Raw genomic sequence first — 27,935 nt, 5'->3', positions numbered from 1 at the left:
CCTGGCCGAGCTGAGCCTCCCCGCGGAGGGGGCGGGCGCCCGTCCTTGCAAAGCCCCCCGCGGGCCCGGGGGCGCAGCCTGGAGACGGCCGATCAAACGGCGCCGCCGCCGGGGGTCCCCGCGGGAGGTCGCGGGCCGGGGGCGCAGGGGGCGCGGGGGGCGCGGGGGGCGCGGGCCTGGGGCGGCTGCTGGGCTCTCCCGCTCCTGGGCGCCGGCCCTCCCCCTCTTCTCATTTCTGATAACCCCCCGCTTACCCAGCCAGAATTGCAACAGAGCCCTTCCCTTACTCTACCTCCAAAAAAATAATAATAAAAATTTCTCAAAAGGCATCGGAGACGCTCCAAGCAAGCGTTCCCCGGTCTCGAGGAGTCCACCTGAGCAGCCACCCGGCAGGAAACGCAGCCCGTGTGGAGGAGATGTGCGCCCTGGCTGCGAGCGAAGAAACAGAAAGCAACAGAGCCTGTCCCCAAAGAGGGTGCACGAGTTTGCTTTTCCTGTCTGCTACCTGCAGAGAGCCCCTGCCCGTTGGAACGATGGCCATGAACTCTCAGGTCTCCAACAGAACTCCTTCCCTCCCCGACACCTGTTTTATTTCCCCCAGCATCTTCTTTTCTCAGGGAGAGCCTCCCCCCCTTCCGAGTTCTCTCTCCCTCGCCCTGTGTGTGTACGTGTTAAATATGCACAAGTCATAAAAACAGCGAATAGCTGGGGGAAAGGAGGCACCTTCGAACACCGCCTGAAATCTGGCTCCGGAAGTTGTCAAGGACGATTTAGAGAGCTGGATTTCTGCAGAGGGTGCTTTTTTTGTTTGTTTGTTTGTTTGTTTTTTGTACCCCCCCCCCCCCAACTTCTTGCCTACTTTACCCCTGCAGTGACTTCTTAGATTCTGGGAGAATCGCTGGGGTTCTGAATGGTCTTTCAAAAGAGGGAAACCACAGCCCATCATTAAAAGGAAAGATCCTTCTAATAAAAGTGAGGGGATTCCATTGAAACTGTTGAAGAGGCAGCTCCAGGGTGAGGTGGGAAGAGGATCCCTGGGAAGCCCTTGCGGGATCATCCGACAATCACAGTTCAGGTGCGGAAGAGAACTGACTGATTTCGGCTTCAAGTTATTCGTAAACTAGAAAATAATATAATTGCGTTCAACTTGAAGGAACATTTTAAAGAGAAATCGGAAGAAAAGGTCCTGTTCAAAGAGTTAAAAGATTAAAATCCTAGCATTTACCATTCAAAGGGAGGGATTTAATTAATTAACTAATTAATGATTTAGAGAGTAAGTGGGGGAAGGGCAGATGATGAGGGAAAGAGAGGATCTCAAGCAGGTTCCACATTTAGCCTGAAGCACCACTCAGGCTGGATCTCACCACCCCAAGATCATGACCTGTGCAAAAATCAAGAGTTTGAGGCTTAATGGACTGGACCCCAGGTTGTTGTTTTCTTTTACCTCTTTGAGTTCCTATAATTTATTAAAATATCACAAAGGAGTTCAATACATTTGGTATAATGTTTTATTTTTTTAAAGAGTTTATTTATTCATGAGAGACACAGAGAGAGGCAGAGACATAGGCAGAGGGAGAAGCAGGCTCCCCACAGGGATCCTGATGAGGGACTCAATCCGTAAACTGGGATCACAACCTAAGCCAAAGGCAGATGCTCAATTGCTGAGCCACCCAGACATCCTTGGTATAACATTGTATAACAGTGCAGTCATAAAACCATGGAAGAGTGAGTTAGAGATTCTTTATTAGGACAATTTTCACTTTAAAACAACGTTCTTGAAAATGTATGGGCATAAGGACAAAAATACTAATTCAAAGAGGAGTCTCGGGGTAAAGTTTAAAGTGCAACTCATTGTTTTGAGAAATAGAATAATTTCATACTGAATTTGAATGACATTAAACTGTTGTATTTAAAATGTCTATGCCTCTTTTTAGAATTTTTTTTAAAAGTTTTTTATTCACGAGAGACACAGAGAGAGGCAGAGACATAGGCAGAGAGAGAAGCAGGCTTCCTGTGGGGAGCCTGATGTGGGGACTCCATCCCAGGACCCCAGATCACTACCTGAGCCAAAGGCAGATGCTCAATGGCTGAGCCACCCAGATGCCCACCTCTTTTTAGAATTTAACAAAATTTCATAAGCTTGAAGTTTATAAAGTCTTTCAAGGTTAACTGGCCTAGCCAGTTCAAGCACTCTTTACAGCTATAGGGTCATGGAGTCCTACTCAACACCACAAGAGGTGAGTAATTGGCTTTTTCACACAGTAACTCTCTTGGGGGCAAGTGTCTCATTATTAGAAAACTATTTCACTTTCTAAATTGAAATCTGCCTCTTTTCCACTCACTGGCATGGGTTCTGCCCTCTGGAGCTAGGAATAAACTTAATCCTTCTTCCACATGACAACCTTGTGGGTATTTGAAGGAGCTATGATCCCAACATTAAGAACTGAAATTAGAAGTGATTAGAACAGATCCTTCATCTTAGCAAAGAACTCAAAATATTTATTTTAAAGCCACTACAGATTTTATATATACCATTTTGAATTATATACTACAAATTACTCTATACTACGATCTAATCCTCATTCTGTTAAATGACCTTGGGTAATTAACCTCACAGGATCACACGGTTCCTATAAGGAAAAGAGAAGGGGAAGAATGTTTTTGAAATTGTATTAGAAAGTTTAAGATGTTGTATGACCAAATATTGTTATCATACGACTCCTAGTTCAGCTAAAAGGTTAGATATGGTCCATCAACTAGGCTGGCTCGTAAAATATATACAAAGCCACGCTTTTATTGTGAGAGGCTGAATATATGAACAGACATTGCATAGACCATATTTGATAATAGACCTCTGACCCCAAACTCTGCAGCAACCAGTCCAGGGAGCCAAACCACAATCTCTGCAGCAAACGGCCCAGAACAATCAGGACGTGGTCAGTGACTGCCAACTTCCCCAATTTTTGCCTTTGCTTCCAATTCAAGATCAATCAGAGGAAGCCAAATATGCTCTACAAACCATAAAAATGCCCCACTTCTAGTTAGTCTACTCGCAGCTTCTCTATGTCACCAAGATACCATCAAAGTATTTTTAAAACCTTGTCTTTTTTTCATTATAAAGCTTTCCCAGTCCCCTGCCTGCCTTTGAGTCTTGGCCAAACACAGACGATGGTGGCTTGCTATAGCAAGCTCTGAATAAATAACCTCTGTTTTCATTTGAGTGGTCTTTTTTTTTTTTTTTTTTACCCCCATAGTTTTCCTGAAGGTTCCAAGGAGATATTGTCTGTATTGCTTGTCACCATAACCCCAACCTTTAAGCAGGTGCAATACACACCACGACATTTGTGCCTTACCACTTGCAGTGCTGGGTATGTGTTGACGTGGTAAGTGAGCATCACGTCTGAGCTCTGCTTTCTTTTAAGTTCTTTGGCTATCTAGTCTCAGCTTGATACCTGGGTTTTGTGATTGGTTCTCATTTGTTTGGCATCTTTGGTGGAATCAGGTCATTCCTTTCATTGCTTTTTCTCTCTTTTCTGCTTCTGTTTTGTGTTATGCTGTCCAAAAATATTGTTTGCTATGGAGTAGAACACTGGACCAGCATTCTTCTGGACAAACATTGCTTTGGATTGCCTATAAAACTAGGCTATCTTTGTTTCAGTTGTTTTGTCCTTAGAGTTTGGCTTTGATCCACAGAGAACATGCTCTCTGGGTTTCCACCTCCCTGCAGGTGTAGGTTGTTGGGTCTGCATTTGGAAGCAACTGCCTTCAAGTTGGGATTTCAAGACTCAAAGTGCACAAGCATCACTTTTGGCTGCCAGCTCTTATAGGCCTGACTAAGTCTAATTCTTCTCTTCTTTTAGAGAAACCCCTACTTCTTATATGTCCATTCATTACAATTTTAATTCTTGTACCTATGTTTCAAATAGTGTAACAAAGGATGACCTGGGGCTTCAGTGGCCATTCTGTGGAACATTGGGTTTGATCAAAATTGTTTATTTGACAGGTACTTTAAAAAAGAAAAAGAATAAAGATTTCTCAGATCCAATGGGCTCCCTTTTTGACTGGTTTTGGAGGTCTTCAGATGAGATTGTGTTCAAAAGTTCCTTCACTAAAATGTTCTTTGGTCAAAGCTAATGAGAAATTTGGCAAGCATTTCCATAGTAAGTCCTCCCTGTCCAACCCTCCACTTGTCTTCTTGTGCCCAGCTCTCCCACTTCCCCCTTATCCCTCTAACGTCCCTTCTTCTGCATCTCCTCCTTCCTCTTCTCCTTGTCCAGACCCATCTTTCCCCAGCAATTCTCTAAAACCTCCAAATGTTGGTTGTCTCCAATAATCTATCCCTCCCATAAGCCAGGTATGCAGAGATCCGAGATGAATTAAGAGCTATAATGAAAGATTTCCCAAAACTCAAGCAAGACTAGCCAAGATTCACAGAAGAATTTGTAATTCTTTTAGTGCACATGACTCAGGGTTGCCTGACCTATGTTAACTTGTATGCATATTGATCAGAACCTCAGATGCTAAATCCTTATTACAAAAGTTGGTTGGACCAACCTGAAGAGAGACCTCCACAAAAAACCTCCTTAGGGTCAGAAAAAGGCCGGAAAAAAAAAAAAAAAGTCAGAGTCTCCTAAAAGCCATACCTGAACATATTTAATAAAAATTGATTGAATCATAATTCAATCATGCAAAAACAAAAGATGAAACTACAGGAGACTTTGGGATAAATAGAAAATATCCTCCAGAAACACTAATCTTTCTACATTAAATTCTGCTGTCTTTACCCAGCCTCTTTCTTGGAGTAAAGTTAGAACCAAAGTGGTAAATATTTCAAATAACTCACAGATTTGTCCCTATCTCCCAGTCCTTAAGTACAACTCTTGGGTCCTTGGTGGAAAAACAACTCTTCCTGTTTTGCGATACCACATATACAAATGTATTAGGGAGAGATCTGCTTTGCAAATAGAACTGTGATATTAAATGCACACCAGAGGGACTATTTCTTGAGATTTCAGAGGATGTATCCATTCCTAATCAACTTATGTCTGTTTATCACCTTTCCTTTTCCACTCTACTTGATGTGTACTCCAGATACAGATCTTGACATTGTACTTGACTCTTTATGGGCTAAAATTTCTATCAACATAGGAAAAATAATTGGAGCAGAGTCTATTAAAGTTCAGATAGATCTTATCAAACTGTTACCCAAATTTCTACAAAGTTAGAAGCTAGAGCAGGGCCTCAAATTTATAGTCGAAGGCCTTATATCAAGAGTCCTTTTCATAACCTGCACTAACTCTTGTTACATTATTGTCCTGCCAGTAAAGAAACCAAATGGGCAAATATATTGATTTGTTCAAGATCTCAGGACACCAATACAATTGTTATCTCTCCTCCATTAGTACTTAACCCAAATTCCATCCTGTCATCAATTCCCCCACAAACCACTTCCATCCTTGTAGTGGATTATTGCTGTGCCTTTTCTGGGTGTATTCCTACATTTAAGAGTCAATATCTTTCTGCCAACGATATACTACATGGATAGCTAGGCCTTAAGGGTTCACTAACTCCCCTTCCTATTCTTAGGTCCTTAATCAATAACTAAAAGGTCTCAATTTCCCTTGTGATTCATTTCTGATGTATAGGTGATTTTCTACTTTGTTCAGAGAAGCCTGTAGCTCTCAGCCTTGATAGAAAAAAGGCAAAAAAAAAAAAAAAAAAAAAAAAAAAAGGCACAATGTCTCAAAAAGATAAATACAATTTTGTCAAAACATAGTACATTATTTAGGGCATGAGCTGTTTTAAGGAGGGAAAAACAGTCTCTCATAACAGGATAAAGACTATCCAAAACTCTCTTAGATCCCTCACAAAATTACAGCTAAGATGACATTTAGGTCTAACCGGATATTTCAGACAATGGGTGTAATTTTTTTCTAAGACTGTGACACCTCTTTATGAAATGGCTAAGTCTTTAGTAAGATCCACTCTCTTCTGGGAGCTCAAATGTTCCACAAGTCTTCTTTAATTTGAAGAAGGCTCTCCGACAGTCTGTTTCCCTAGACATCTCTCACAACAAAAGAAACCCTTTTGTTCTGGGGCTTAAAGCCTTGGAGTTTTAATTCAACTTAATGGACACCATCAAAAACCCATCACTTACAGTCGCCTCACCCCCATTCCAGTTGCAAAGGCTGATACCCTTTGTGGTATAGCAATACTGCCACTGCAAAACTTGTCAATGCTTCTGCAGAATTAGTTCTAGGTTCTGTGTTGATCTTATGGTTCCTCGTGTAGTACAGACTTTACTCCGCACTGAGAACACACATCTTTCAGCCAGTTGATTAACTGCTTATGAATTTCTGTTGCCCTTTCCCTCTTATGTTACTATTCGTTGCTGCAACACTGTGAATACTACCACTCTTCTGCTCTGAAGAAGAGGAACCCCGTGATTGTCTTACTTCAGTTAGGGGACTTTCTGCACTTTGCTTAGCTTTATTGGAGACTCACATTGAAAATCTTGACCTAATATTTGTTCATGGGGCATACTTCAAAATTGAAACGGGAGTTATTAGGCTACCTCTAATGCTATAACTAATCCAAACTCTCCTTTATAGGATGGTTCCTTACCTGGGGTAAAGTTAGTCCATATGGCAGAATTTGTAACAGTTATGAGAGCTTGTCAACAGTCAAAGACCTGAGAATCGATAAATATGTATGCAAACAGCAGGTATACTTCTGGAGTAGTGCGTGATGCTTTAAAACAAAAAGAGTTTCTGCTGGAACCCCCAACAAAAGCGGACAAGGTAAGGAATTTTTAGATACACTTCTACTACCCAGTGAGATGGCTATTGTAAAGACCAAGGTCCATGCTAACAGAGATAATATAGTAGCTAAAGGAAATTCTCTAGCAGATCATTTTGCCAAACAAGTTACCCCAAAAGATAAATCTCTGGATTGAGTCAAAGAGGCCATCATTAAATACCCACATTTAGCCCCTGATTTGGAAATGGAAGAATAGAAAAATGTAGCATATCCTTCACTGAGATCATCCTCTGCTCAAGATGGCCATTTGGTGGCACCAGATGATTTCAAATGGATATGAGCTGAATTTCTCCATAAAAATACTCATCACAATAAAGACAAAATGCTTACTATTTCAAATCAGCATTGCTGGGAAAACTTTAAAAAGACAGTGGAGATTATTTGTGCACATGTGTTACTTGATCATATCCTGGAAAAACTGTAAAGATAAGGCATGGTGGGAACCAAAGCCTCAAGGACCCTTTAAACACCTTCAAATGAATTTTATTCAGTTCCCACTCTCCACAGGATTTATTTTTAGGATGAGCTAAAGCATTTCCTTGCTGAAAATCTTTGGTGTAATTTTTTTCAATCTCTGAAATGCTGCCTGATTTTATGTTTCCAACCTGGGGTATATCAATTTTTCTATCAAATGACCAAGACACAATTTATATGAATCCTTTTAAAAGAATTTTGTGAGGCATTATCCTTTCTCAAAAACTGTACTGTCTTTACCACCTACAAACTTCTGGAAAAAATTAAAAAAAAAAAAAACAATGGCATCTTTAAGTTAAAATTAGCAACACTTTCAGAAATCTTTGAACTCCCTTGGCTATAGGTACTCCCACTAGTCCATAGGGCCATATGATCCATTCCCTCAGAGATAAATTGGTTATGTCCCTATGAACTGTTAACAGGAGGCCCATATATTTAGAAATTTTATGCCTGATATTAGACACTTCTCTGTTGAATGGAGATGTGACAAAATGTTGCAAGGGAGTCATGTACTATATCCATGAACAAATTAAGGCCAGCTTTCCACAACTCTTCTTAAATAGTCTTTTTATGGGGCACCTGGGTGGCTCAGTCATTTAAGCCACTGACTTTGGCTCAGGTCATGATTTCATGGATCATGGCATTGAGCCCTGCATCAGGCTCGCTGCTCAGTGAGGAGTCTGCTTGAAGATTCTCTGCTCTGCCCCTCCCCCACTTACACGTGTTCTCTCTGTAATAAATAAATAGATATTAAATAAGCTCTTTATGATCATCAACCAGGAAATTTCATCTATTAGAAGAAACATGGGATAAAAAATGCACTTGAACATCACTGAAAGGGATCTTATCAGGTGTTATTACAAATCTTGCCAAGATTAAAAATAACCAATGCCATTAAAAAATTGAAGCAGTTGTGGAAACAGAGTCTCATGACATGAGAATAAGAAGATTGTTTATTTGGAGCTTAATATAGGAAGGATTTCAGCCACCATCTCTTGCATTTGGTAAAGGCTCAAAGACAGGAGGGCAGTGAAAAAGATTTATAGTGAAATAAAGGGAAGACTTCAGAAACATGGATTAGAAGTTGGAATGTGAAGCTGGAATTAGAATAGTAGAAGTGGGACATCTTATGATTTGGGGAGCACATCTGGCTTATATATGGACCACCCAGAGAAATCTATATAAACAGCTTTTTGAGTGTAACTGACAATGAACTTCACATATTTTTTTTTAACTTCACATATTTAAAGCACACATATCACCTGCGTTAGATATATACATATCTGTGAAACCATTATCTATATATACCTTACTCTAAAATTTCCTTCCTCTTTTGTATCTCTCTCCTGCTTCTTCTCTGCTTCCTTTCTATTCCCAAGTAACAAGTGGTCTGTTTTCTGTCACTGTATTAGTTTTCATTTTCTAGAGTCTTATGTAAATGGATCCATACAGTATGTGCTCTCTTTTTGTTTGACTTCTTTTGCTCAGTATAATTACTTTGTTAGAAGAATCTTAAATTTTTTTTGCTAAGAATTTTTACACCTACATTCACTAGAGATATTCTGTAGTGTTGTTTTCTTTCTTGTAATGTCTCTCTCTGGTTTAGTTATCAGGGTAAGAGTGATCTCATAGGGAATTGGGAGATATTCCCTCCTTTTCAATTTTTTTGAAATAGTTTGTATAGAATAGGTGAAATTTCTTCCCCACATGTTTGGTAGAATTCACCAGTAAAGCCATCTAAGCCTCTATTTTTCTTTGTGGGAAGCTTCTTTTGTTTGTTTTTTTTCTTCTGAAATTTAAATTTCTGTAATTGATACAGAGCTATTCATTTTTTTCTTTTTTCTTGAGAAATATCATTTTTTTCTTGAGAAAGCTTTGATAATTTATGTCTTTTAGGAAAGTTGTCCGTTTTATCTGTGTTATCAAATTTATTACTATACAGTTGTTCAAAATACATTCTTTTAGTGTCTGTTGAATATTCCACCTCTCTCATTGCTGATATTGGTAATTTATAGGTAATTTTCTGGATCAATTTGTTTAAAGGTCTAGCTGATTTTCTGCCTACTTGTATTATAAATTATTCACTGAATGGCATTGAGATTTCTGACTATAATTGTGGACTTTTTATTTTACATTGCAGTTGTGTCAGTTTTTGCTTCATTTATTTTGAAGAGCTCTTATTTAGTGAATGATTGTTTAGGATTTTTATATATTTTTGATTTAATGTCCTCTTTGCCATCGTGAAATTACTTTTTTAAATCCCTGGTAATATTTTTTACTCTGAAAATTTGTTCCTCTAATACTGATTAGGCCATTCTAACTTCATTTGACTAATGTTAACATGTCTTTTTCTATCTTTGTACTTAAGACTTCAGTTTTTATATTTAATGTATGTTTCTTCTAGTAGGCAGCAATAAAAAAATTAATCTGATGATCTCTGCCTTTTAATAGGGGTATTTAGTCCATTTACATTTAATGTAATAATTGATATGATCCTGTTATTTTGCTATTTGTTTTCTATTTCTCCCACCTGTTCTTTGTTTCCTTTTTTGTACTTTTTGTGCTTACTTTTATATTAGTCAGCTAATTTTTAGTATTTCTTTTGTAAACTCTTTATAAATACCTCTTTTAGCCATAAGTTATTTTAGTGATGGCTTTTGGGTTTATGATATACATCTTTAGCTTATTACAGTCTACCTGCAAGTAATATTATACAAAGGATTGTTTTCCTTTGCTTGAAGTATTTACTTCAACACTTCTCCTGGTGAGGATCTGCTGGTGATAAATTCTATCAGTTATGTGTAAAGGTATCTTTATTTTATCCTTATTTTAATTTTTTTAAATTTTTATTTATTTATGATAGTCCCAGAGAGAGAGAGAGAGAGAGAGAGGCAGAGACATAGGCAGAGGGAGAAGCAGGCTCCATGCACCGGGAGCCTGATGTGGGATTCGATCCCGGGTCTCCAGGATCGCGCCCTGGGCCAAAGGCAGGCGCCAAACCGCTGCACCACCCAGGGATCCCTATCCTTATTTTAAAAAGCTATTTTTGACAGATATAGAATTCTAGGTTGACAGTCATTTTCTTTCAATATATTTAACTATTCTGTCTCCTCACTTGCAAAGTTTCTGATGAAAAATATAATGTTATCCTTATTTTTGTTTCTCTTTCAGTGCTTTAATTTTTTTAAATCACTGTTTCTGAGCAATTTAATTATTATGTTTGTTTATTTATTTATTTATTTATTTATTTATTTATTTATTTTTGGGGGGAACTTTAATATGGTTTTCAGGCATCTTTAAGGGCACACTTAAACTTAGTGATCATGAATTTAAAGTCAGGATGGTTGGGTATTTTTCTCCTTCCAGTTTGAGTTGCAAAGTTGCAGGCACTTAGTAATTAGTTTTGCTATGGCCAGAATTGTGGGTTTGCCCAGTATTACAGTAATTCATAGAGGGGTAGGGAGTTGAGTATGTGTGCAAGGAACGGTTATATTGATTGACCAGCGAATGTATCTACCTCAAACCTTCCTAATTAGAGTGGAAACTATTAGAAGGCAGTTCTTCTTTTTTTTCCCCCAAAGATTTTATTTATTTATTCATGAGAGACAGAGAGAGAGAGAGGCACAGAGACACAGGCAGAGAGAGAAGCAGGCTCCATGAAGGGAGCCCGACGTGGAACTCGATCCCGGGTCTCCAGGATCATGCCCTGGGCTGAAGGCGGCCCTAAACCCCTGAGCCACCCGGGCTGCCCTAGAAGGCAGTTCTTTGCATCTAGAAGGTGCTGAGTATGTTTGCTGATCTCTGTATGGATAAGTCTTAACAGTTGAAAAATAGGGACTAATGGAAGTTGTCATATTGGAGCAAATTAACTCCGTTTCCAAACAAAATGCTTTGAAAAGTCCTTAATAGGCCTACACAGCTCTTCCTGTCCTGGCTCTAGCCTCTTAAGCCAGCTTCCCTTACACCAAGCTCTCCGATCTCCAGATACGCTCAACTTCTTCCAGTTCTTTGCTCTTGCCACCGCAGCTTCGCCTACGTAGCTCCCTCCGCAGGAATGTTTTATGCGTCCCTGGTAGCGGACTCATCTACTTTCCAGCTTTCCTGAGTAATTCCTATAAATATTCCTTTTTTTTTTTTAAAAAAGATTTTATTTATTTATTCATGAGAGAGAGAGAGAGAGAGAGGCAGAGACACAGGCAGAGGGAGAAGCAGGCTCCACACCGGGAGCCCGACGCGGGACTCGATCCCAGGACTCCAGGATTACACCCCGGGCCAAAGGCAGGCGCTAAACCGCTGAGCCACCCAGGGATCCCCTTATAAATATCCTATAAATTTAGTGTCTAGTAACTTCTAGCACTTGTCATAGTCCTAATTTTACATTTGTGTCGTTGATGGCTGTTTGCTACTATACAGTAATCTTATTGAGGACAAGAATCTTGCCTGTTTTTTTGATCCCGCAGGATCTAGCATAGCCTATTGGCACATTGGTAGGCGGTAACACACACTTTTTTTTTTGGGAAAAAGAAAAGATTAAGAAAGGTGAAAACAAGTAAATGTTATATGTGAAAGAAAAAGATCAAAAAAGGCGAAAACAAGTAAATATTATATGTGAAGCCTATTGTGAAAACAAGTAAATATTATAGGTGAGAAAAAAAGATCAATAAAAGTGAAAACAAGTAAATATTATATGTGAAGCCTATTGTGAACACAAGTAAATGTTATATGTGAAAAAAAGATCAAAAACGGCTAAAACAAGTGAATATTTTATGTGAAGCCTATTGTGAAAACAAGTAAATATTATAGGTGAGAAAAAAAGATCAATAAAGGTGAAAACAAGTAGATATTATAAGTGAAGCCTATTGTGAAAACAAGTAAATGTCATATGTGAAAAAAAAATCAGTAAAAGTGAAAACAAGTAAATATTATACGTGAAGCCTATTGTGAACACAAGTAAATGTTATAAGTGAAAAAAAGATAAAAAACGGCTAAAACAAGTAAATATTATATGTGAAGCCTATTGTGAACACAAGTAAATGTTATATGTGAAAAAAAGATCAAAAACGGCTAAAACAAGTAAATATTATATGTGAAGCCTATTGTGAAAACAAGTAAATATTGTAAGTGAGAAAAAAGATCAATAAAGGCGAAAAGAAGTAAATATTATATGTGAAGCCTATTGTGAAAACAAGTAAATGTCATATGTGAAAAAAAGATCAGTAAAAGTGAAAACAAGTAAATATTATACGTGAAGCCTATTGTGGACACAAGTAAATGTTATATGTGAAAGAAAAAGATCAAAAAAGGTGAAACCAAGTAAATATTATATGTGAAGCCTATTGTGAAAATAAGTAATTATATGTGAAAAAAATCAATAAAGGTGAAAACAAGTAGATATCATAAGTGAAGCCTATTATGTGTGAAGCCTGTCGACAACTTTGTTTTAGGGAATTCACGAGAAAGTGGCGAAGGCTTCACGCCCACCGCCCGCAGCGCGGCCCCGAGCCTCGCGCCTCGCGGGGAGCCCAGGGCTGGAGCGCGGCAGCGCAGGTGCCTCCCCGCCCCCGGGTTCCCGGGACGCCCCGAGTCGGCGCCTGCGCACTGGCCGCACCGCATCCGGGCCGGCGAGGGGCGGGGCCTGGGTAGCCTAGGCAACGTCCCGGAAGTGGCGGGCTGCGCGAACCTGTGGCGGGCCGGGCGGCTCTGGCGCCTGGAGGTGGTTTAGTGGCGGCGGAGGCGGCGGTCGGCCGACGGCAAGGCAGGTGGCGACGGCGCGGCGGAGGCCTGCCGCCTGTGCCCCCTGGTCTCCCCGGGCCCCGGCCCCTTACCCTGGTGTGTGGCGCCCCGGCCCTGAGTGCGCTCCTGCTGCCGGCCGGGGGCGGGGGGGGGGGGGGGGCGGAGCCTCCCGTAGCCGCCCGGGACGCTGCAGACTGGCGGGAGGCCGGGGCGCAGGGAGGGCGGCTTCAGGGGGCCGCATGCGCAGGAGGGGCCGCCCGAGAGAGCCTTGGGGGTGAGTGCGAGGCGGAAGGGTGTTGCACGCCGCGCAGAAAGGATGGCGGGACCCACAAGGGCGGGCGACCCTTGCACGGGCGGGAGACGGAGGCCGGCGGGCCTCCGAGGAGGGCAGAGGGCCCGAGGGCCGCGGCTGGGCCCTGGATTCCTCCCTGCGGGGGAGAGCCACGGTCCTCTGGGGCTGAGAGCTGCCCTCTGTCCTTAGATCCGGGTAAAGGATTGACTGCAGGAGCAATGTAGGGAAGGAGGCCCTGTTCCCCTCTAGCCAGAGAGGATTTGCTAAATCTCACCGTAATTCTCCTTATTTGGGGACCTCCAGCGGCTTCCTGAGGGTCGCTTTAGGATTGTGTCCCAACTGCTGTAGCTTAGAGGGCCTCTCTAAGGGTCTGTCCTCTCTGTCCCTTTGCATCCTCTTTCTAGACTCTCACCTTCTCGGTTCTGGTCCAACTGAACTTGTCAAGCCCTTTGCAAATGCCTTTACTCCCTCCCACCAGGAAGATTGTTTTCCCCTTTTCGCCACGTCTAGCTGGTTTTGATGAAGAGGGGGGGAAGGATGAGAGAGGGTTATTCCAGGGAAAGAATGCACAGATTCTGGTATCTGATTGGCTACGAGACAAGAGGGATCAGAAGGTGATGCTAAGGTTTCAAACTGGAGCAACCAGAAGGATGGTCATTCTGTTTGTTCCACTGAGCTTACCGGTTATGTAGTAAGGACTAGAGGTTGGTAGGGAGGGGACGTGGGTGATTAAGTTGTATTTTGACTACACTGTATGTGAGATGTTTGGGAGATGTATACAGAAGGCAGTTGGAAATGAGCACTTTGGGGTGTTGGGGGAAAACGTGAATCCTTGATGATTTGGGGCTCATTTCTACAGTGTGTCTATATGCCCAGGGCATTTGTAGCTTCGTTCAATGGAAGGAGCGAGATCACAGAGGGAAGATGTGAACTCCCTCTAGGTGATCTGGAAAGGAAGCCGCATGAGAGCTGGCCCCATATTAGACCTGTCTACTGTTTGATCTCCAGTGCCTGGCCAGAGTCTGGCAGGTGAGAGATTCTCAACAGCAATTACTGAATGAAGAGAGAGAGTGTCCAATGGAAAGATAAGAGGCTTGGGATAGGACTGTGGAGCTTTTTGATTATGTGGTATCTGAAGAGGGACCAACAGAGCCTGCAAAGAAAGGGAGAGATGAATAGGAGAGAAGCCGGGAGAATGTCGTGGAAGCCAAGGGAGAGGAGGGCCTCCAGCAGTGGGAGTCTATAGAGTTGGAAAGGGCTTTAGAGGTAAGAAGTCGCCAACACTTTCATCCTTTGGGAAGCTATTAATATTTTGGATTTTCTCCAAACAGGCCTAGATTTTCTGGGCTGTGCCGATTTTGTACTCCTTAGTACTATGAGAATATCTCTGCAGCCTCACACATCGGTATGTAAGCTGTAGCTCCCTGATGATACCTGATTTCTGTAAATAGGTCAAAATACCTTTGTCAGACTACGAGGTCTCATCCTGGGTTAAGAAAAGATATGACCGCTCGTATTGGTGCTGTTCAAGAGGACACTTTTCAGGGCAAGGGTGGTTCCCACGTTACAGAAGTTAGCTGGTGAAGGGGAATCCACGAGTGGGACAGCAGCTTAGTTCTCCGTTTGTGACCTCAGCACACGCAGGCTGGAATTTAGAGTTGGCCACTGTATTAGTCTCCTACGCTGTGTAACAAAACACCACAAACCTGGTGGCTTAAAACAGTACTCCTTTATTACCACATGGTTTCTGTGAGGCAGGAATTTGGACATGGTTTAGTGGGGTTGTGTGCTTAGGGTCTCACAGAGGCATGATTAAGGTGTTGATGGTCTGTGTTCTCATCTAGAGCCCAGCTCGGGAAAAGTCCGCTTCCAGGCTCACGTCCCTTTGGTTGTTGGGAGAATTCATTGCCGCTTATGGCTGTATGCCGAGGGGTCTTTTTACTGACTTTCTGCTGTGGGCTGCCCACAGTCATCTGAATTCCCAGCCTTATGGCCCTTTTCATGGGCAGTCACAAGTGGCGATTGGCTTCTTCAGGGCCAGCAGGAAAGACTCGTTCTACTCTCGTAAGACAGAGACCCGTAAAACATAATGTGAAAACAGGAGTGACATCTCCTCACGTTTGCCTCGTGTTGTTGGATAAAACAAATCACGGGGGGAAGAAAACCCAAACAAGTCCATGGATCCTATCCAAACTCAAGGGTAAGGGATTATATGATGGCATTTTCATTGTGGGTAATCACAGCCAGCTTTGCTAGGCTAAATTGAAGTTAAAAAAAAAAAAAAAAAAAAAAAAGGAAACTGGTGTGTCCTGTCTTAGTCCATTCAGATTTCCATATCAAAATACCAGAGACTAAGTAGCTCAAAAATGAGAAATTTTTTTCTCATAGTTCTGGAGATTGTGAAGTCCAGGATCAAGGCTCCAGCATGGTCATGTTCCAGTAAGGGTCCTCTTCCCAGTTCACAGCCAGCACCTTGCTGTGTCCTCAGATGGTGAAAGGGATTAGGGATCTCTCTGGAGCCTCTGATGACAGTACTGGCCCCATTCACGAGGGCTCTGCCTCCCAAAGGCCCCACTTTCCAAAGCCCTCACCTCCTAATACCATCACCTTTGAGGATTAGGATTCAACATGAATTTTGGAAGGACACATTCAGACCATAGAATATACATTCATTTCATCACTTTTTTGTTTTTCAGTGAATATGGTTTTATTTGGACATAACATTTTCTTATGCTAAAATTGATAACTTCACATTCCCATAAATAATGCTCAGGCATTTGTTCAATGTTTGTTAGTTTTTTTTTTTTTTAATTTTTATTTATTTTATGATAGTCACAGAGAGAGAGAGAGAGAGAGGCAGAGACACAGGCAGAGGGAGAAGCAGGCTCCATGCACCGGGAGCCTGACGTGGGACTCGATCCCGGGTCTCCAGGATCGCGCCTTGGGCCAAAGGCAGGCGCTAAACCACTGCGCCACCCAGGGATCCCCGTTAGTTTTTTTTTAAAAAAAGATTCTATTTATTTGAGAGAGAGAACAGGAGCAGAGGGGAGAAGCAGAGGGAGAGGGAGAAGCAGGCTCCCCCAGAGCGGGAAGCCCAACAAGGCTCAGTCCCAGGTTCTTGGAATCACAGCCTGAGCTGAAGGCAGAGACTCAACCTACTGAGCCACCCAGCTGCCCCTGTTCAATTGTTTCTATTAATTTCTATATCTCTTTGCTCAAGAAAAGTTGTTTGGATACATTTATATTTGTCATCAGAAGTCATCATTCGCGTACAAATAGCTATGATTTAAAAGATACTGCTTTTCCTAAATTTCAGATACTGTTATATTGAGGGCCTCACCTATATCTAGGGCCTCAATAGTGGAAGAAAGAAGTATATGGGCCTTTTTGATTGTTCATAAACTTTTGCATACTTCAGATTCATGGTTGGATTTTTAGAATTGAGGCTGGGAGAATTTCAGCCTCTGAATAAGTATAGTATTTTAAATAATATAACTTGAATTATTTTAAGAGTAATATGGGTTCATTGTAAAAAATTTGGAAAATCTATAACCAACCAGAGATGACTCAGTGTTAGTGCCATTTTCTAGGAAGTGCATTATATGTAGTCAGACCTGTTTTTTTTTCTTTTTTTTTTTTCAGACCTGGTTTTGAATGTCACCTGCCAGCTGCCCATTATTATTTGTGTGACTTTTGAGCAATATAATATACTTAATCTCTCTAACCCCCTTTTTGTCTCATTTGGGAAAGGACTAATAGTTGTCACTGACACCATAGTCATTGATCCTAAGCAGAACTTAGTATGTGCTAGGTAGGGGTTCTTGGCTATTTATGTCTTTAATTAGTTCCATTTTACAATTATAATTATAATTTTGAAGCACAAAAGTTTTAATTTTGATGGAGTCTGCTTATTCTTTTAGTGTTCTATCTAAGAAACCATTGCTTAACCCAAGGTTCATGAAGATTCACACTTATGTTTTCTGTTGGGAGTTTAATAATTTTAGCTCTTATTTTGAAGTTGGTGATTTATTTTTAGTTAATTTTTATATATGTTGTGAGGTGGAGATCTTGATTCATTCTTTTTCATATAGATCTCCACTTGTCCCAGCACCACTTATTGAAAAGACTTCTTTCCCTATTGAATTGTTTGTTGGCACCTCTGTTGAAAATAAACTGACTATAAACGTAGGGGTTTGTTTTGGACTTTTAGGTTTTTCTCTTCCATATCTTTTGTTTATTTGTTTATTTTTATTTTTTTAAAGATTTTATTTATTTGTGAGAGAGAGAGAGAGAGAGAGAGCATGAGTAGAGGACAGATGCAGAGGAAGAGGGTGAGGGGGAAGCAGATTCCCCACTGAGCAGGGAGCCAGATGCAGAGTTCAATCCCAGAATCCCAAAATCGTGACCTGAGCTGAAGGCAGATGCTTTACTGACTGAGCCACCCAGGCACCAAATTTGTTTATTTTTAACAAAGATACTCTATTTATTTGAGAAAGAGTGCACTCATGTGGAAACATGAGTCGAGGGGAGGGGCAGGAGAGAATCTTTAAGTAGACTCCCTGCTAAGCATGGAACCTGATGCGCTGTATCTCTTGACCCTGACCCTGAGATCACGACCTGAGCCAAAACAAAGATTTGGTTGCCCACCCAACTGAGCCACCTCTATTCCATAGGCACTCCTCTATTCCCTATCTTTTAAAATGGTATTTATGGTTCTACCACTTACTTTGTGACCTTCACAGTTGGTTATTTCTTCATCCCTTAGCTTTCTCATCTGTAAAATGAGTAATAAATAGTAAATGCTTACTGGAATTACTGTTAGGATTAAAGGAAATACTGTGTGGGAAGAGCTTACTTAGAACAATACCTGACTTGTGTTAGCTATTGCCGTCATTATCACCATCTCCACTGTCCTCATTACCATCAACACTGTCTTCATAATATGACTTAAGTGTTATTCTCTGACTCATATGTGACTTACCTTTTTGCTGGATTGTAAACCCTGAAAATAGATAACATGTTTGAAGAGTCAATGTGATTGATAAAACAAAGCGAAGAGAACTGAGAAGCTCATGAAAATACTCGCATTTAGATGTTTTTTGTTATAGTAGACCAAATCATTTTTTAAAAATGTACTTAAGGAAAATACTACAGTCTTTGTTTCAGGATAATTTGGAATAAGGGGTCAGCTTCAAAGTTCTGTAATTAAATTTAGGTGTATAATGAAGTTTTGGAATGGGAGTCATGTACATATGTCGCTTGTTAAAAGTCACATATATGTATTGTAAAATTCTAGTGTACAGGGACTATGAGCCTTTTTCTAATTTTGTGTAATATTTCATCCAGTGTCTGTAGCATTGCTATTTTAAGAGTGCCAAGCAAATATTGGCAATTTCTAAATGCTGGTTTAGTATCAGTAATCACCGCTATTTAGTATTATGTGGAAATATACTAGAAATGTTGTAACTCATTTGTTCTCTAAAATTTAGCCATTTTTATCTTAGGCAAGTAAGCTAGTGATTTTAAGTGCTAGGATGCTTAACAAAAAGCTATAGCTCTCTTTGCCTTTTTCCTTTTGTTTTCAGATTGTTAGCCAATGACTGACATTTTCTCTGTTAATTATTTAGTTTGTAACTAATGACAAAGTTTATGCCCGTTGTCGTTGCTCTGTGCTTTATATCATAATTTGTATTCCTGGAGTTCTTTATTAAGCAAATATACATAAGTTATTAACTTAGAACCTGTTTTATCATAGTTATCAGTACAGCTTTTTAATTGTGAAGGGAGAGAACCAAGTATTTTGGTAGACTGTTCCTTTCATTATGCTTACATTTTTCTTCTGACCCTTGAAAGTTTATTTTCCTAGATGTCTTTGTCCTTATCCAGTGAGATGTAATTACCACTTTTTCTTGTATCTTAAAAATTTGATAATGATTATTGCTTCTAGATGTCACTTGTCAGAGTGAACCGTTATGGTCCCCGGGGAGGAGGAAGGAAAGTGCTGAAAGTAAGGAAGAAGAAAACATCACTGAAGCAAGAATGGGATGTAAGTCTAGATGGGATAATAAACCTGTAAGATTGCTCTGGAGGGATAGATGTGATGACATGGCCCTAGTCACTCGATCCAGGGCTCTGAATGTAATAGGGTGGAATGGGTTTCTGGGCATGTTATATCCCAGGTCTTGGAGGGAAGAGCAGAATCCTGTGGGGATCTTTTAGAATCCACATGTCAAGTTCGTAACTTATATCTCCTTTGAAGAGGAAATCTTAAGAAGGCGGGAAGTATGTTTTTAAAAAGTACGGCCTCCTCCACTTTGAGAACTCACTGTTTTAAGGCAACTGTAGCTAAACTGTGTCACTGAAATCTGAATTTTTTTGTACTTTCTTAAGATTTGCCTATAGCAACCAGTGCTATCATAATCATGTGAGTGGCATTTTTGGCTGAAAAGTGGGTAATTCTTGCTCTCTTATTCCTTGAATTATTTCTTTTTCACCTCCAGAAGCTGGTCAGTTTCAGTACAAAGGTTCTCTTTAGAAGACAAGTCTCAAGTACCTGGGACATATGATTCCTGGCTCCCATTCTGATTACTGTTTGGTATTATCAAGGGTATCTTTATCTTTCACAGCTTGGTACTTTAGTTTGAACCATTGACACTTTAGGTGTCTTTACTTTCTGTTGTGGAGAGCAACTAGTCAGGGACTACTTTGGATCTCAGAGTTTCTTTTGGACTTGGAAACTTCTGAGCAAACTGAGAGCCTTTTTGAAGTGGCTCAGGGGGACTTACCTATGTTTATATTGCTTTGTTGTCATCTGATTGGCTATAATATTTTTAAAAAAGATTTTATTTATTTATGAGAGAGAGAGGGAGAGAGAGAGAGAGCATGGAACTGGAACCTGATGCGATACTTGATCCCAGGACCCTGGGATCATGACCTGCTGAAGGCAGATGCTTAGCTGCTTAGCTACCCAGATGCCCCTAGCTATAAAATATTATAAGGGTGTAATTCCAAGGCAGTGAAACTTATTAAAAGGAAAAAAACTGCATGTGATAACTTAAAAGTTGTCCACTTCAGAGTGGTTACTGTGGGACATTTAGTATTTATTCTGATATGCTATTGCTCAAAACATAATGGAAACCCACCATTGAAATTACATTTCCCTCATTTGTTTTTTATTATCTCCAGTGCTGGAAAAATCTATTTTTTGTAGACTGACCTTGGAAGTAGTTTTAAGTCATTTGGAGTAAATGGTACATGAAGGAGGAGAGAGCAAACTGAATAATACTATTTTGATAAAAATAGTGAGATGTTCTTTGAAATGGCTTGTAAATGATATTTAAAGGTAATTTCAAGAAAATAGTTTTAAGCAATAGTAACATTAATGAAATTATATTTTCTTCCAAGACAACTAAGTCTAAGCATATCCCTTATATGCCTGAATTTTATTATGATTATTAAAAATGATTCTTAAGATCTTATGGTTATATATTGTGGTTTTCTAAGTTAATATGAAAGGAATAACAGTTTTAGTGTAGAAAACCCCTGAACTAATTTAAACTATGGCCAAAAAGTTTAGTCTTTGAATAAATCAGAAGTTATATCACCAGACCCAGTTCCCTGTCTTTCCATTAGAAGAACCCTAACTTGTTTTATTTCCTGCCTTACCAAATCTGTGTAACAAAATGGCTGAAGTCATTTTGGAGAGAGCCAAATTGTAGGGCAGCTACTTCAAGCTGCGTAGACTACGCATTGCACAATTCTAAGGGATGCTATTTACATGGACCAGGGTAATAATGGAGTTGTGGGGTGTGGAAGACCTGCCATGTTGGTTTAGTGCCTTTTTACGAAGTGACTGTTTTCACATTTGATGAAATTATACAGTGCCCTCAAACTTTATCCCTTATTATGTATGAAACATTCTATGCTTAAGTTGTTTGCATGCACACAAATTTAACCTCCCTAAAGTAATCACAGTTTTATATTTTAGGACTCTTTAGAGGTGCCTCATTCCCTGGAATGCAGCTTGAAAACTACAATTTTAGTTAAACTTACTCATTTTGAATTATATACTACCCTGTTTTATTCCTTGTTTTAACATAATATATGCCTGCTTGGTAAATTTAGTGCTTATTTTCTGTAAGACACCTAAAAATAGCCTGTTATTTTTTAATAAGACAACTAAAAATAATCCATATTAATATTTAAATTGAGAATACTAGTTCCTGGACAGGAAGTCTTTTTGGTCCCAGGACTTTGAAACCTTTCAGCCATTAAAATCCATTTTGTACTCATACCTAACCACAGATAAATGAACAGTGTAAATTCATAGGTATGACATAACTCTCTGAGTGAAAAAATATGGTAAGAGGTTTGAATAATAAAACTAGCATTTTATTTTAATTAAAATAAACACATTTCTTTTATATATTGTAAAAAATAGAAATAATTTCATTCAGTTTAAAATAGCAATTTTATCTTGCTAAAATGTGATGATTGGACAAATCCCTTAACTTTTCAAAGAAAGGTTTCTTAGAGGTTAGCATGCTTAGTTAAGTACATAATCCTTTAACTGAGGCCCATCTGGCATGTAGGAGAAAAAAAGTACACAAGGCTTAAACTAATAAAAGAAGGCTTTTGAGAGGTTCCTTGCTGGCTCAGTCAGTAGAGCATGTAACTCTTGATCTTAGAGTTATGAGTTTGAGCCATAGAGATTACTTTAAAAAAAAAGTTGAAAAATTAAAAAAAAAGGAAAATGAGTTTATCAAAAATAAACTAAAATTGATTAAAAAATTTTTTTTCACCTAGTTTAAAGAAATTTTTTTCCTGCAAGAAAATTACCCAAAGAAAGCGAATAAATATTGAAATCCTATTTTTTTAAAAAAATCTGGTATATACTAACATTTTATAAGTTTTTTTTCTTTTTTTAAAAGAAAGTTGCTCTATTTTGCAGAATACTGTGAATGATCTAACAGTTCATCGGGCAACTCCTGAAGATCTGGTAAGTTTAATATCAAAAGATATATTCAGTGTTTCATTTGATATTTGGTTCCTGACCTTCAGAATAGAAACCAGGGGCGCTTCCTGGAAGTTGGTTAGTTATATTTAATCTTGCTTCTGTCTATATAAAATTGAAAAGCATATCACCTGGACATCCTGATTTTACCTAGGAATGTCACTTAGCATGTATTACAATTTTATTAGATAGACTTGGTTTATAGTTCAAGTCTCTCTCTTCTAGTATTGCCCTGTATGTCTTTTGCTATCTATGTAAATCTCTAAACTTATTTATTGATATGTCCATCTGCAATCATACTTTAGTCTAATGTACTAATTTATTTCTTGAATATGCCCTGTGTATTTCCACATTTGAGCCTTAATTCATGCAATTTTCTTTACTTAGAACAGTTTCTCTACCTTCTTGTCTACCTGTCCAAATCTTACTTTGCTTCCTTATCCTAGTTTAGTCTTACTTTTAAAAAGGTTTCTGCTATAGATTTTTTTAAAAAGCAGCTTTATTGAAATATAATTCACATACTATAAAATCCGCCCTTTTAATGTGTATGAGCCATTGGTCTTCAGTATATTCATAGGGTTATGTCACCATCATAGTTTTCTAATTTAAAACATTTTCATCACTCCCTGAAAAAACTCTGTACACATTGACAATCACTCCTTAGGCCTTCATTCATTCCAACACCTGGCAACACCTAATCTGCTTTATGTGCTATATGTGCCTGTTCTGGACATCTCACGTAAATAGGATACAGTGTGTGTCTTTTTGTGTCTCGCATAGTGTCTTCAAGGCTCATCTGTGTTGTAGTATGTGTCAATGCTTCATCCCTATTATTGCTGGTACTGTTACATTGATTGTAAGGATATACCATATTTTTTGTTTTTCCATTTGTCTTTTGCTGGACATTGGATTATTTTCACTTTTTGACTATTATGAATGAGGCTGCTATGAACATTCGTATACAAGTTTCGTGTGAACATAGGTTCTCAGTTCTCTTGTTGTATACCTGGGAGTAGAATTGCTGACTCATGTGGTATCTCTACCGTTATCTTTCTGAGGAGCTGCCAAATTTTTCAAAGTGGCTGCACTATTTACATTCTTACCGGCAGGCATGAGGGTTCCAATTTTTCCATATCCCTTGCCACATGTTATTACCATATTTTTTTGTTTTAGTTTTCCTAGTGAGTGTAAAGTGGAGTCTCGTGTTTTTTATTTTCCCTAGTGACTAATGATGTTAAACATCCTTTTGTGTGCTTATTGGCCATTTGTATTATCTTTTTTGGAGAAATGTCTATTCAGATTTCTTAGCCAGGGGATCCCTGGGTGGCTCAGCGGTTTGGCACCTGCCTTCGGCCCAGGGCGCAATCCTGGAGTCCCGGGATCGAGTCCTGTGTTGGGTTCCCAGCATGGAGCCTGCTTCTCCCTCTGGCTGTGTCTCTGCATCTCTCTCTCTGTCTATCATGAATAAATGGAAAATTAAAAAAAAAAAAAAAGATTCCTTAGCCAGATAAAAATTAATTACTTGTGTTTTTATTATTTTATTTTATTTTTTTAAAGATTTTATTTATTTATGTGAGACACACACACACACACACACACACACACACAGAGAGGCAGAGACACAGGCAGAGAAGCAGGCTCTATGCAGGGAGCCCAATATGGGACTCGATTCTGGGTCTCCAGGATCAGGCCCTGGGCTGAATGCAGCACTAAACCGCTGAGCCACCCGGGCTGCCATACTTGTGTTTTTATTGTAGAGTTATAAGAGTTCTTTGCCTAATCTGGATCCAAGTTCCTTATCAGATATATGATTTGTCAATATTTTCTCCCATTCTTTTGATTGTCTTTTCATTTTCTTGATGATATCTTTTGAAGCACAAAAATTAAAAAAAAAATTTTAAAGAATTTATTTATTTATTCATGAGAGAGGCAGAAACACAGGCAGAGGAAGAAGCAGACTCTCTGTCGGGAAGCCTGATGCAGGAGTTGATCCCAGGACCCCGGGTTGATGACCTGAGCCAAAGGCAGATGCTAAACCACTGAGCCACCCGGTGCCCCCCAAATTTTTAATTTTGATAACTCCAGTCTATCTGTTTGTTCTTTTGTCAACTGTGTTTTTAGTATCATATCTAAGAGACCATTGTTTAACCCAAGGTTTACAAAGATTTACTATGTTTCTTCTAAGAGTTTCATAGTTTTAGCTCTTATGTTTAGGTCTTTGATCCATTTTGAATTAATTTTTGTGTATAGTATGAGATGGGGTCCAACTTCATCTCTAAATGGATAACCATGTACCATTTGTTAAAATGACTATGCTTTCTTCATTGAATTACCTTGATACCCTTGCTGAAAATCAATTGTCTGTGAACCTAAGGGTTTAGTTTGGGCTCTCAGTTTTATACCACTGATCTACATGTCTATCCTTGTACGACACAACAATGTCTTGATTTTTATAGTTTTGTATTAAGTTTGAAGTTTTCTGAAGCTGCCCAACAATTAGTATCTCCTCTAAACTGTTGTCGTACTTGCTAGGTACATGAGGCATAGCGTATGTGCTGTCTAATGCATTTCATTTATCTTTATTTGTACATTTGGCCTTTGAACAATGTGGGGGTTAGGGGTGCCAACCTCCTGCATAGTCAGAAATCTGCATATAAGTTTTTACTTCCCCACAACTTAACTACTAATAGCCTACCATTGACAGGAAGCCTTACCAATAACATAAGTAGCTGTGTGTTATATGTATTATATACTGCATTCTTACAATAAAGTAAGCTAGAGAAAAGAAAATGTTATTAAAATCGTAAGGAAGAGAAATACACTTACAGTACTATACTATAGTTACTGAAAAAAATCCATGTATAAGTGGATCTGTGCAGTTCAAATTTGTATCAGCAAAGGGTCAACTGTATGTGCCCAATCTCCCTGGGCAGATTTTTAATGCTTTTGAGGGATAAGGGCTATCTATCTCTTGTATGTCTTTGTGGACCTAGGAATCTTAATCCTGGTAGATACTCATTAAATATTTTTGAGGTTAATAATGATGCCCTATTGATTTAAAATTTTTTTGTTATGAGAAGTTTCAAAGTTACATGGAAATGGGGGCAATAGCATAAAGATCTCCCATGTACTGTTCACCCAGATATAATAGTTAATAAATTTTGCCATAGTTGCTTCATTTTTCATACCTTTTCCTTCCTTCACTGTTGCATTTTAAAGCAAATCCCAGATAACATGGCATTTTGTGCCAACATATTCAGTTTGTGTTTTAAAAAATACATTTTCTTATGTAACCACGATGCCATTATCACACCTAACAAAAGTAACAATAATTTTTTGATATTGCCTAATTCCCAGTCTATATTCATACTACCCCAGTTATCTCAAAAATATCATCTTCATTTGTTTTTTGTGTTCAGAATCCTTACACAGTATTTGGTTGTTGGTCTCTTAATGGACTGATTTCGTATTTACATGGTAAAAACGCAGCAGTATATTTTATCAGATGCCATATAGGTTTTGTTCATGTTCATTGTTCTGAATACTAGAGTGCTTGTAAAGCCAATATCTGCTCCTATTCCTTAGCCATCTCAGTGAACTCCTCTCTCTCCTCTGCTCTTAAACTATGGCTCTTATTTCTCCTTCAGGAATTCCACTTTTCTGGAGTTATACATTTCCAGTGACCCACTTCCAAATGTAGCCATTGCAGGGCTATAAAAATATTGCATTGTTAGTTTTTGGTAGTGATGTGAGTACTATGAAATGGGTGTGTTTTTGCCACAGATGGGTTAGTGAGCTTTGTGCCTTTTTACATTGTATTCAGTGTGTATGTGTTGGTGTACGTATATGTGTGTGTGTGTGTGTATGTAATTGTACATGTACACACGTGTAAATGAAAAGTTTAACAATAATTAACTTCCTTATATATGATTTACTCTTAACATTTTCTATTCTATATTCTTTTTTATTTTAAAAATGTTGGTTGACCCACTGATTGATTTTACTGTCCATTAAATGAATCCTGGTCTGTAGTTTGGAAAATAACATTTTATTGGATAGTCTTGTACAAAGGAAGTAGAAATTAATATTTTTTCATTTTGTCTTTTTGCTAGGTTTACTAGTTCTAGGATAATTCTTTTTTTTTTTTATCACTTTTTAAAATTTAGAAGATTGAAAATTTTGGTCATGAATATGTATGAATATACACATTTGGACCAGAAAGAAATTTTTAAAAGATGAACTAAATTAGGTGGTCCCACCATCTGAATAGGCAGCTTCTTTGTTCCTGAAACATTCTTTTATATTTTTTCTTTTGTACAGATACGTCGTCATGAAATACACAAATCAAAGAACAGAGCATTAGTACACTGGGAACTCCAAGAAAAAGCTTTGAGGAGAAAATGGAAGAAGCAGAAACCAGAAGTTTCTAATCTTGAGAGAAGGAGATTGTCTATCATGAAGGAGGTATGCTAAACTGCATTTTCTTTAGAGTTAGAGAAGAAAATAGTTTTCTCTCTTTTCCCCCAAGTTTGATTCACATTGGAGAGACTCTAGTATTATGACTGTGTCCTTATATGATGGATCTACACATGGACTCTGAAAAAAGGAGCAGAGTGATGATTAAAGTCTAGTTTGGAGGTTTGAATTCCTGCTCTGCAAGTTACTGTTTATGAAACTTGCCTGATTGTATTGTTATGAGATTTCAGTGATACATACTAACTGACGAATATAGTCCTTGGCACATAATTAGTGCCTTATATACATATATAAACTGCTGTAATTATTTTTCTCAGCTCACACACACAGTGCTATTAGATTGATTACTCTGCAAAAAAAAAAAAAAATGTACTTGTCCAACAAGTTAGTTAGTAAGCCACTTGTCTTTACCTTAACCTTTTGCCAGATGTAGGGTATTTGGATAAGTTATCAGATATATAGAAATAAATAATATGGCAAATAAGAGGAAACTACAGCAAAAACCTTTTATGGATGAAATCATTGTGAAGGAAATATACTTTGTAGTGTTGCTTCTTGTTCATTATTGCAGCTTATGGCACCTGTCTGGGTGATCTTTAACTGCAGCTGTAGATTACTCTGTCTTTGAGGAATTCGTTAGTCTTGTTAGTGAGGTATAAAAGTCCTAATCTTATATATCATCAGGAAGAATTCTATCTCCCGAATAAATGTTTACATGAACTTGTAAAAAGACCGGGGGGTTGAAAGACTATGGTTCTTTACAGATAATTATCTTTTGGTAATCTTGGGCAAGGTATGTGTATTTGAATATTAGGTAATAATTCTCAGTGACCAGGAAAAAAGGCAGCCCCTTTGAGGTGGCTCTGGGCTTTTGTTTCCCTTCTCTAGTGGCTCCTGCTCATGTCCTGAATTGCTTATATGAGAATGGATGCAGTAGAATTAGGGATTGAAGGAGGCTGGTGAGAGAGGATGAATGAAGTCACTCTGCCTTCCCACCAGTGCCATTCCTCAAGCTCTGGAGTCTGCACATTAGTTCAGTCAGTGTTGAGATTGTCCATTTAAAAAAAAAACACCATATCTGGACTCAAAAATACCTATACTCAGATATTCTGATTTAGTAGATCTGTG

General features: G+C 39.0%; 1 protein-coding gene across 6 annotated transcripts in view; it reads left to right on the top strand.

Moving 5' to 3' along the window:
• Positions 1 to 12,912: 12,912 nt before the first annotated feature.
• Positions 12,913 to 27,935, top strand: part of SPICE1 (spindle and centriole associated protein 1) — a 57,658-nt gene continuing 42,635 nt past the window's right edge. For 3 of the 6 annotated variants that reach the window (XM_049105173.1, XM_049105174.1, XM_049105169.1), the window contains exons 1-4: positions 13,156 to 13,300; positions 19,266 to 19,364; positions 22,269 to 22,316; positions 26,652 to 26,795. In XM_049105173.1, coding sequence (XP_048961130.1) covers positions 19,266 to 19,364; positions 22,269 to 22,316; positions 26,652 to 26,795 — 291 coding nt within the window. In that variant the 5' untranslated portion in view covers positions 13,156 to 13,300. Of the gene's footprint in view, positions 13,049 to 13,155; positions 13,301 to 14,177; positions 14,348 to 15,353; positions 15,519 to 19,265; positions 19,365 to 22,268; positions 22,317 to 26,651; positions 26,796 to 27,935 lie in introns of those variants that run through there. The other 3 variants (XM_049105170.1, XM_049105171.1, XM_049105172.1) reach the window with 3 other exon arrangements.

The sequence above is a fragment of the Canis lupus genome, chromosome 33 (genome assembly GCF_003254725.2).
Source record: "Canis lupus dingo isolate Sandy chromosome 33, ASM325472v2, whole genome shotgun sequence".
Lineage (NCBI taxonomy): Eukaryota > Metazoa > Chordata > Mammalia > Carnivora > Canidae > Canis > Canis lupus.
This window is presented reverse-complemented; position numbering and strand designations above follow the sequence as displayed.